General features: G+C 38.6%; 1 protein-coding gene across 2 annotated transcripts in view; it reads left to right on the forward strand.

The window, feature by feature from the left end:
* ZEB2 (zinc finger E-box binding homeobox 2) overlaps nt 1–12,228 on the forward strand; it is a 174,194-nt gene that overhangs the window by 123,171 nt on the left and 38,795 nt on the right. For both annotated transcript variants that reach the window (XM_063116580.1, XM_063116579.1), the window contains exon 4: nt 6,908–6,979. In XM_063116580.1, coding sequence (XP_062972650.1) covers nt 6,908–6,979 — 72 coding nt within the window. The remainder of the gene's footprint in view (nt 1–6,907; nt 6,980–12,228) is intronic.

Raw genomic sequence — 12,228 nt, forward strand, 5'->3', positions numbered from 1 at the left:
GTCATTGGTCAAGAATACTGTTATTTGAAGGTGTTAATAGCAGATGATGATGATGATGATGATTATCCCACTCTTTTTCCTCTTGCAAGGAATCCAAGGCTACTTATATGATCCTCATCCTCTCCATTTTATCCTCACAACAACCCTGTGAGGTAGGTTAGGCTGAGAGTGATTGACCCAAAGTTGCTCAGTGAGCTTTATTGCCATGTGGGGACTAGAACCTGGATCTTCCTAGTCCCAATCAAACATTGTTACCACTTCACCACACTGGCTTTCCACCTGTGGAAATGTGAACTCATAGAGGGAGCAATCCATTGGAAACAGGTGCGAATATCAGTGGGGTCATGAAAAAAGCTCAACTGAAATGTGCTTGATGGTTTGCATATGGAGAAAAATATCAGAGAGAAATAAAACGTGATATATTTAATTTTTACCATATTTATATTTTAGCCTGTAATCTGCTAAGAGTAGTGTTATCCCCGCATAGACTTAGCAAAGAAAACCTGCATGGTACTCTACCCTGAGTGTACTAGGATATATTTTCTTTTTACCTCTCTTCACAAAGCATAACTAGTTTTGTATTCTTTCAGCTTCCAATTTTGTTTTTGGTTAGGCTTTCTAGAATCCTTGCAATTCAACACATAAACATTTATCGCTATATCCATTAAGACTTAAGGTTTTTTTAGATTTTCAACTATGAGGGAGTACTCAGCCAAAGATGCTTGAAAGATAAATACGTTTAATTAGGGGCAGAGGATGATCATTAAAGGAAGTCTGACTGCTGCAGAAGTCATTAACAATCTTAAATGAAATTTTTATTTTTATGATAGCCATTTACATGTATAATAAGAGCCAATGATTCTTGGGAGCAGTGTGACAGAAACAGAGTGTAGCGAGAACTCATGTAAGACATAGTATTTAAATGAGCTGGTGTTAGCTATTCATATTTGTTAATGAACTAGATATGCAGGGCTATAAGAATGAATGTTCTGATGCTTTAAATTTTAATATCTGGAAATCAAGGGTAAGGACCAATTACCAGGATTTCCATCCTTAAAAGGAATAATTAATAATGACATAACAAATGTACAGTTCTAAACTCCTATTTTTTTCTTAAAAATTGGGATCAATAGTACCAAGATATTCTGGAAACTTAATTCAATATTTCAGTGAGAAATGTTTCTCGCACTGAGTACAATTTGTAATAAGATATAGGTATGTCTTGCAGACTTTTGATCACCTTGAATTAGTGGAGCCTGCAATACAAATGAACAGACTGTCTTTTGCTCCTTACCTTAATGGTAAATAAAATAGCATTCTGGTCTTACAATAATTAAATAAATTGTAAATCCCTAATCCTATTTAGCCATCCTCATTACACAGGCCAAGAAAGTTGCTCTGCTATTACCTGTCTAGTTCTAATGATTGGTAATGATTTATTGTTTCTTTTTTTATTGTTCTAAAAGTGCCCTGATGTGGTGCCTTGATGTCTAATGAAAAGAGATTGGTCTTAAAAAGCAACTCATTGTTTATCCTGACTCTTAGATAACACATTTTTTCTTGTGATAAAATATTTTTCTTATTTATTGTTCAAAACGCACAATATAGACAATAACTCTAATTTGGGGGCTGCCTTATTCAGTTGTGTTTTATCCCTGGTGCCTGACTGTCTACTGCAGTACCTCAGCACATAGCTTTACTCTGAGATAAGCCCCCTCTCTTTTGCTATTTCTCCCATGCTTTCTGTAGTCTGCCTGCAGGATGCAGGTTTTGAACTGAAGAGCGCAGTGGAGTTCTTACTGTGCCTTTCCGGTTTCAGCACAATCAAAGTTTTGTGTTTAGAATTGTCCTTGACATTCTTTCGTCCCACAATGGGGTGGACACAGTGTGCTGGAAACCATGACATCATTATCACTGACACAGGCTTAAATAAATCACCTGCATCTTGGCCTCTTTCTGCTTATTCAAGGATTCTTCATCTCAAGGAAGAAAGTGCTCTTTATTTTTACAAACCTTTATCCCAGGGGTGGCTGGAAAATGCAAACTTTTACAAGTGTTTTCAAAATAAATATACTCTGGGGTTCTTAGGCGGGCACAATACTCTCAGTCAGATATAGCCTGCAGAACCTAGGTGCTCTGCAATAACTACATCTGCCCAAGCCCTGGTTACTATCAGTACAAATTAAAGAAATATAAATGAAAGAAAGATGGTGTATATGGATGTATTTGATAACCTTTGAACACACCAGGCTGGATTCTGGTCTCATTGGTGCTTATTTTACTTCAGAGTAGTTTTGGAGTTTTTCTGTATTACATGAATATTGGTGAAATCAAAAACAAGCTCACATATTTGTACTGGATCTTTCAAAAATATTTCTGCATCAGAGAGAGAGGACACACAAACTTTTTCTGTTCTGGAAGAGTTTGCTTGAGACTTGAAGGGATATGAAGTAAGATTTGCTTTATTTTGAAACCATACCTAGGTAAAAGTACATATAACGTTCAAGTTTAAAACTGCTGAAGAATTTGATGATGATCAGCAGTAATGTGTTCAGAAAACCCCCAAATTTCAGAATGCACTTTTGTGACCTGCATAAAATGAGAAGCATATTTCTATGTGTTTGAGTATTTACTAGATTTTGGGAAGCAATGAGAGCATAATGTAACTTCTCTGTACTACAGAACAAAATTACAATGAGGAAGGAAGCACAGCCGAAATCTTAGCATTACCACTATTATGCAAAAAGAATAAGAAAATGCTGTTAGTTGTTTTCCCCTTGGTGACTGGGTAGATGTGCCCTCAGATGGAAAGAAACTTGTGACTCCTTTCTACCAGAAATCACATGAGCTGATCAAGGAAGAAAAAAAAAATCCACACCAGCTATATTTATATCCAGCACTAAACCTCTCACAAGTACTGTACCTTGATTCAGCTTTCTGGTAAGCTGCCACAAGAAATACCACAGTTGTATTACACTGTATCACAACTGACAACCTTTTTATCAATGTGTATGGATTTTTCTAAAGGGCTTGGAATCAAGATGTCCTGTAAAAATGTTCTATAGAGAAGGCAAAATGCCAAATCTCTGTAAACTACATGGTTTGTACAAATTAATGGCTGTTTGTGCATGAATATTTTAACTTAGAATCTTTCTTTTTATTTTAAATTACAAAAACATAAAATGCATATTTATAGCTCCATAGCGTATTCTGACTGTAAAGCTTTGCATTAAGTCACTTCAGCTTTAGTTTTGATTAGAACGGTACAATTAGGTCCTGTTATTCTACCAACTAATTACTCATAAAATGTGACATTCTAAGAATACTGTAAGATTACAAATTTCAGGAGTGAACCAATAATGGGTCTCTATTTACACTGATCTCTCTCTTCCTTACAACAATAGTTACAGAAATAGATTAATGTTGTACCACATTCTTTCTTCATTGAAATCTGTATTACAAAAAAAAAGAAAAAAAGAAAGAAAAAAGAAGCAATAAGCATTTTACGTTTCATGTATCAAGAAGTGTTTTTAATAACCTTGACAATCTCAGTGATTATCCTTAGACAGCCTGACTAGTTATAGTCTCATTGGGTCTCTTTCTGAGTTTATCTGTTTGTAGGCTCCTTTTATTTGTAAGATATTTGGATGTTTGTCATACTAGAAATTTTTTATACATATCATTCCCTGAAATATATAGCTGATCCTTTTTGTCAGTTAAATACTAGGCCGATATCACCATTCTCCTTACCAGCAGACATATGGATGCAGAATTGTGACTGGGGAAAAGTATAAGAAAATAATTAGGTCAAGACATACTGGGAGAATCTATTCTGTACATTTCATTTTGCATTGCGTTGGTGGGGTGGAAATGTGAAAAATACCAGCCCTGGAATTTACCTGCAACGCTGGAGACATGTTACATAGCTGAGAGCCCAACCTGGAGACTTGCTGTGCTACTACATAAATGTTTACAGTGAAAAATGCGGCTAAGTGAGCATAGCACAACAAAACATGGCATTATGCTGGCTTTGCTGTTATGTCATGCTTGTACTACAGGCAAATATATTGATACAGATGTCTAAGATCATTGTCTCAGGTGGGCTAAAGAGGGCCTCTCTTAACGCCAGAGGTAAATTTGTAGTTACTCCCTGGTTACGAGGATTAATGCATATCTGTATTTTGCTATTTAGCAAAGTGATAGATGATAGTAGTGTGAAATGGACAATTCTTTCTTCATGTTCACTGGCAAAAATTGCTCAAATAATTGAGAATCCTCTGGATACAGTCTGGGATGTTCCCCATCTGGCTCAGCAGCTTCTTCCTCATACCCTCTCCACTGGCAAAACATTTTTTAAAAAATCAACAGTCACTGATTGGAGATTGTCCCCTGCTTCCCCTACCTCCTGGCTGTATTTAGGCCTTAAAAGTCTCTATTGGTGCCAAAGGGGGGATTTTTTTGAAAGCCTAATTGTAGTGTTTCGGAACAGGCTGTGTTGGGGAGAGAAGCACTAACCCTCCCCAGCACTTCAAACCCCTCCTCAAAAGAATGCTCCCTGTGCTGCAGTCAGTTCTAATGGAGGCTGTTAAAGAGCCTAATGGAAGCACAGACTAGTATTTGGGGGTGGAGTCACTGCTGGGGAGGGATGGACTAATTTTCCCCTGCCCAATGCTGTGACCCCTCCTCCAAAAAGATCACACAATCCCCCCTATTAGCTGCAATTAGGCTTTAAAAGCGGCAAGCCCTAAAGAAAAAATATTTGTAGCCCTTGGTGCCACTTTTTTCATTAGCAGGAATAATTCCTTCACATGACTTGTGCAACCATTAGCTGCAGCAAACTGTAGCATGGAAGAAAGTACCCTGAAGATCATGAAAACTGCTGCAGTTAAAATCCAGGTTCTATCAGTTTAAACATTATAGTGTTTATTGTAAATGGAAGGTTCCTGAGACATAGACCAAGATACTGGCTGGGTTCACATAACATGCTTACGCACCCAGTGTGGGTTGCTGTTGAACCATGGGTTATCATGATGTCTGAATGCAGTGCTTTTCTGCGTGGTGGGTTATCATGTTGTCTAATCGCAGCATGTTTTTTGCAGAGTTGCTCGTTAACCATGCAGTGTGGCTTGTTAACAAACCTGAACAACCCCACAAGCTATGGGTTCTCAAGGATGATAGTTGGAGAAAAATAAACTACACTGTATGATTAGCAAGCCACCCTGTGGAAAATGTGCTGCATTCAGACAACACGATAATTGACCCTATGGAAACCGCTTTGCAATAAGACAACACAATGACCCTCATCAGACTGGGGGGCAGGGGAAAGGATCACATTTCCCTACTGCCGCTTTGCCTCCTGCTTCTGTCCCACAATGAGGATGAACAGCTTCTTCTTTCTTCACAAGGGAAAGAAAGAGGAAGCAAACAAAGACCACGTGGCCCATTCAGTGCGCGTTTTTATCATGCTGCTTCTACTGCACACAGCAGGAAATGTCAGCACGTTTCATTATAGTAAAAAAATTGGAGATGCACAGGAGGCGGACATCGTCGTCAAAAGGACCCACAAACATCTGTGAGTGACCAGTAACGAGCGTGCTATAAAATGCTCAACTGATGACGCTCAATAACGCATGCTGGGTTAGCATGTTGTGTGAACCCAGTTTATGAGCTAATATATCCCAAATTAAGAACATGCAGGTGCAAAAGAAGCTAAACAATGTCTTAAAATGGCAGGGTGAGAAAGTATAATTAGTTTTTATGTTTTTATCATGATTTTCTTCCAAGGAGGTCAAAGTAGCACACACGCCCCACTCCTCATGTATGACAATTGTGAAGTAAATTAGGCTAAGAGCTCCATCACACCACGTCCCGTCCCCCCCGGGTTGTCCCTGCACTATATGCCTCCGTTTCAACAGCGCATCGAGCACTGATCACTTTCACGTGTGTGTGTTGTTGCGCTATTTCAGCGCGTGCATCCTTTCACTGATAGTGACTGGCCCAAAGTTACCAAGTGAGCTTCATGGCTGAATGGGGATTTCTACTCAGGTGCTCTTCAAAACTCTAGCCACAACACTTGCTGTACAAAGTGCTGTTCAGAATTGTCATGTATGTATTTGCCGTTAGTTCTAGTAATATGCCTGTCCTTCCTTTATATGAATCATTTAGGTAGATAAGGTTATGTTTCCATTGTTTGTCCCAGTGACCGGCATGAAAGTCCTTCATTAGTGCCAAAAGATACTGTTGTTTCTTGCCATTTGTAATATTTGTAGTGAATAAATTAGGGTTGGATCTCTCAGTATGCTACCCATACACACACACGAACACACACAAAAGCTGTCTTAGGTTTATTTATTTATTTATTTATTTATTTTATTTATTTATTACATTTTTATACCGCCCAATAGCCGAAGCTCTCTGGGCGGTTCACAAAAATTAAAATCATCATAAAACAACCAACAAGTTAAAAATACAAATACAAAATACAATATAAAAAGCACAACCAGGATAAAACCAGGTTTATTTAATATGTGATTGTCTGGACAAATTGAATTGTATCAGCAATCCTTCCTGTTATCATAGAGATATCATTTGTGAACCACTAAGATCACAGGAAGTGCTGCCATATCTCTATATCATCCAGTTCATGCATTGTGCTTGTCCACACAAACACATACCCAGTAACAACTGGGACTGCTCACATGGAGAAAACCTATATTGTGTGAATTGACCCTTGGCATTCAGCTAACAGGATCAAATTCATGAAATTGCCTGAGCAAAGCCATTGTGCAGAGATTTACTTGTTTGTTGCCTTTGCTAAAAGAATCATCCTTGTTACTGCCATTTGATTGCTGTTTGAGTAAACGGTTTTCTAAGTGAAATAGTGAAAATGTGCATTCTTACATTACAGAAGAAATGAAGGAAGAGTATGACACCATGGGGCCTGAAGCTGCAATCCAGACCACTGGAAACAATGGAACAGGTAAGAGCAGAACTTTGGAAACCACTTGTTGCCCCTCTTACTTTGGGTTATTATTTTTCAAACATAAATAAATATACAAAACATATTGGGCTGATTCAGTTTTCTATCCAAAAGTTTGAGATATGTTTAAATAACCCGTATTTTAACATTTCCCTGATTGGTTCATTTTGATATAAACCAGTGGTCTAGTCTTGATTGCACTGAAGTCGCTGGGAGCATTTCCACAGAGATCTATACAGCTAGGATTATTTCATTGGTATTTGATAACAGTATCTTTCTCCCGCCTTCATCTGTCTCTCCCTCATTTATTGTGACAGCATCCTTGGGAGCTAATAGATTCCAGCAATGTAAGGAGATGTTTCCCCAACACAGGTGACTATGCTGGAATTTAATGTAGCTGGAGCTATCTTTCAGTGACAATCTGTGCAAGCATCTTGATAATGATGATGGGTACACTTAGAAACACCAAATCCAAGAAGGTGCATACTTCAGACAGCTGAAGCTTTTGATTAAGAATGAAAAATTACACATATATTCACAATCATATTTTCCTGTGTTCAGACTGGTTTCCACTTGACTGACTGATTCCATGTATGTAGGACAATGTCTCAACCATTCCTCATGGCAAGACAGTGTTTTAGGACAATGTCTCAACCATTCCTCATGGTAAGAGAAACCTGTATCAGGCAACTCTGCACATAGTTCTAGTACTCACAATCTAATACAGTTCAGAGGCTAAGCACATGAGTAATGGAGGACAGTTTAACTTCATGAAAATGGAAGGGAAGTATCTTTTCCAATGAGGCACTACAGTTATTCCATATTTTCCCTAGCCTAGTTTCCATCCTAAATAAGTTGTTTTCATGTTCCATTATGAGATTTGATGATTCTTAGTGCTCACTAAAGAAGGTGGCACCCAAATATTACAAGGATTTTATTACTCACACATCTCTAATGCTGGTACACGCCCACATACTCTTATTAGAGATCACAACAAATTGACTTGTCTAATTCTTATGGGGAAAAATAATGGAAAAATAAAACCATATTTGTGTTGTGTGTGTGTTTTAGTTTTAGTTTTGTACTTTAGCCTTCTATATTGGAGACTAATCTGCAAAGTAAAAACAGAAGTCATTCTATTTTCATTATATATGATTCACTATGAAGAACTTGAAGCCCTTATATTGATTTCCCCCCAAACATATGTAATTTCAAACCATATAGAGATTTTTAATTGAAAACTAAAGCTGTCTATTTAAATGAAGGATAATGGGCCAAAGATTGTAAGATTCTCCTATCATGCCTTTGACATTCCCACCATTTATTCTCTTTGCCACAACAAAGATGGAATAAATACGTGTTGTACTACCAGTTAACGTCTGTGGTGATATACTTTTCTATTTACATTTCTTGCTAGCAGTAAATACTACTACAAACAAAGATTCTGAAATGGACCTATTTAGTTTCTTTCTGAACTTAACTAAGAAAAACCTAAAACATTCTGTATGGAATGCTGATGGAAACACTTCCATTTGGTATCAATTCCATGTTTCAGTGCTCCAAATGCATGGAATATGTCCATACCTATTCCAATAACCATTAGCATCTTCACATGTGGCAACAGTAATGTTTGAATCAGGTCTAAGATTCTGAGAGAGTCATGAGTATATTGTAGACTTTCTAGGCTGTAGTCCCCCACACAGCTGTCGCTAAGTTCCATTCATTTATGGGGGGCGTCCAAATCTCTAACTGCATGTATTATTGCTATCCTGTCCTTGTAAATTAGGCAGCATTGTTGCCTGAGTCTTTTTCACTTTGAGTGATAGCTACCAAAACAGAACAAGCACAGAGAGCAATTTCAACATTTTGTGTCTCAGGATAGAGGAAATGAAAAGGTTTCTATTTGATTCCAGTTGTAGTCCCATCTCATCTGGATATTCATGAGAATATTAATACCAGTATTGCTACCAGTATGTGTGGGTACTGCAATGGGAGCATCTTTCTGCTTAAAAACTATGCGGACATTACATGAATGTTTCACATACAACTAAAGGATTGTGGCGATGCTTATGAGTCATCAGATCAAATTTTAGCCATTAATTTCACATACTTTCACACAGGTAAAATTGATACCACTTCAACCCAGCAAGGTTTTGATGTTTTTAGTCCTAATATATATTTTTAGGAAATGGATAAACAAATTCCTCATCCCAATGATATCAGCAGACAAATGCACTTTGCTGAGACGACAGTATTTTTTTAAGTAGGAAAAGTGTTCTTTGCAGAGAGGAAAACAGAAGTAGAAGTTGGCAAGTTGGAAGGACTGATCGTTTTGAGACTGTAATCTGCATGTACCAACGAGGGCCTGCCACTTCCTGCTTAATGAAGGCTGTGGTTTTATTAGCTTTGTTGCCGATTAGGAGCAGCTATCTCCATCTTACAGCAAGAGTTCCCACAAGAAATAACTGGCCTCCCAAGCTCTTGAGTGTCTCCTTTAAATATCTACTTTCCTTAGTGTGGTTTATGCTCATATGATGTTATGCTACCTCAGGCATTAAGGAGTCCCTGCCCCAGTGCTTAATTAAAACAAGACTTCCTTAGTGAGATCACTCACTTTACATCTTCCTAAAAAGCTTGACTCACAGATGGGAGTGTGTGCAATTTAAATTAACAAGGAATCGATGGGAGTGGATATTTACATAGAAATCCTGCAAAGGGCATATAAGGGAAAGCTTGCTTTCCCTGAAAGAGCCATTCACAGGGATTGGGGTGGGAAAGGTGATCAATTTTTGTTTTCAGGGCTGATCAATTATTTCAATGATGGCTAAATGCTCCTCAGTAATACAAGAGAAACTTTGAAATGGCTGATCTGCATACAGATGGCATTTGATATTTATATTATTTCTTAATACATAATCGCACTGCTAGCATTGTTTCAGTTAAGAATCTGTCAGCTCCTGAGTAAATCCCTCTGTTTTAGAGGTTTATGACTTAGACATAAACATTTTCCTTAGCTCCTGAGTTCCTTTTAATATGCACAGAAACTGAATAATGCACAAGTTCTAGTATCTCAGAAACATTTGCTTTAAGGAGGAAATTACAGCCTAGTTTATAAAGCTAGAGGTCAGAAGTGTTTGTAGGCCAGCTCAAGGAAACTGAACGTGGAGCTGCAGATCTAGTAAAACAGGTTAGGAGGAGAGAAGGAATGATTGGTGATAATGTCATCCATGTATTCTTCCAGTGGAAAGACCTTTAGGGTTCAGGTTAAGAAAGGGAAATATCAGAACCACTAATTTCAAAAAAGTTCTACCTGGGTTTTTTTTTTAATCATGTAAAATCTTCTGGCACCCTGTTCTTAAACATTTGTGCTGGACTATAAACTTCCAAGCTGGGGTAATTTTCCTACAGCCTGGACTAGTTTCAGTAGTTGTACAATATAGGGAGTAGCCCAAGCTGCTGAAAAGGACATCCACCACTCTCCATTTTTGTTCAGAGCATTGGATACAGACCTTCTCTTCACAGAATCATAGAATAGTAGAGTTGGAAGGGGTCTATAAGGCCTTTGAGTCCAACTCCCTGCTCAATGCAGAAATCTACATTAAAGCATACTTGATAGATGTCTGTCCAGCTGCATCTTCAAGGCCTCTAGTGTGGGAGATGTTCAGCCAGAATCTGGCTTCCTGTAACTTGAGCCCATTATTCTGTGTCCTGCACTCTGGGATGATCGAGAAGTTCAACTAGTTCAAAATATGGCAGCCAGGTTGGTCACCAGTACACCTAAGGGTGACCATATTACACCAATTTTAAAATCACTTCACTTAGTTTCTGGGTGTATAAAGTGTTGGTTGTTACATTTAAAGCCCTACATGGTTTGGGTCCAGGGCCAAATCTACACCAAGCAGGATATGACACTTTGAAAGCGGTTTGAAAACTGTATATGCAGTGTGTCCTGGGCCCCAACAGTTGTTACTACTGTTATAAACCAGTTTAAAGCAGTAGTGTAGATCCTGCCCAGGTTACCTGTGGGATCGCCTTCTCCCATACAATCCGCCCTGCACACTCAGGTCTTCTGGAAAGAATTTACTTCAGCCAGCTAAAACTAGATTGACAACTGTTACACAGAGGACCTTCTCTTCTGCTGCTCCCAGACTGTGGAAGAGATTCTCCAACTCAGCAGTCTTTCTTAATATAAAAAAGCTATAAAGACTGATCTCTTCCGGCAGGCCTAACCAGTTGAATTTTAAGATGTCTGGCTGTTGTTTTAATAATGTATTAGTTTTATATGTTTTAATCAGTTTTATGTATTTTATAATATTTTGTATTCTATGTCCGTCTGTCCCCGGCTTTGATCCAGAGGGAGAGGCGGGTAAGAAATAATAATAACAATGGCCATGGAAGTCAAAGAATCAGTAAAAGACAGCATGACTTGGCAATGCCCGTCATGTCCATCTAGAAAAACCGCCATGAGCGAGAAAAAGATGATGATGATGATGATGATGATGATGATGATGATGATGATGATGATAATAATGATGATGTCACACAGGCCCTCCTCTGTGTGACAACCTTTCATGTACTTGAAGAGTGCTATCACGTCTCCCCTCAGTTTTCTCTTTTCAAGGCTAAACATGCCCAGTTCTTTCAGTCTCTCCTCATAGAGCTTTATTTCCAGACCTCTGATCATCCTCGTTGCCCTCCTCTGGACCCCCTCCTTCTTGAAGTGTGGTGCCCAGAATTGGACACAGTACTCAAGATGAGGCCTAGGGGAACCAGTACCTCACGTGATTAGCTCCTTAAGCCAAATGTGTTTTGAGAGATTAGAAGGAGTTCTATACTTCAGAAATAACTAATGCCATCAGATGAGAAGAGCTTTCATAATATTAATTGACTCTCCCAAGCACACCTGGATTTATTTCCATTAAATGGGCTGTATCAAATGGTGTTCTCTTCTGCTGATGGAAAGCTTTTAGATCCAGTGGAGGTGTCTGTCAGTGGATTGGGAAGGAAGGTGTCTTCTTTTACAGTGGAATGGGGAGAGGGTGGTTCTGCCCTAGTGTTACAGCATGGGAGGTTGCACAGGAGGCTACAAAGGAGAGGGAGAATGGGCAAAAGTTGCCCCCTCTTCCACTAACATGTGATTTTATTCTGAATCTGCAACATTGTTTAGTAGCTTGCCCTTCACAATTTTCTTTCTTGCTACTACCACTCTCTTCCCATTGTACCCCAGAAACGACTATTATAATTTATAG

The sequence above is a fragment of the Elgaria multicarinata genome, chromosome 2, assembly GCF_023053635.1.
Source record: "Elgaria multicarinata webbii isolate HBS135686 ecotype San Diego chromosome 2, rElgMul1.1.pri, whole genome shotgun sequence".
Classification (NCBI taxonomy): Eukaryota; Metazoa; Chordata; class Lepidosauria; order Squamata; family Anguidae; genus Elgaria; species Elgaria multicarinata.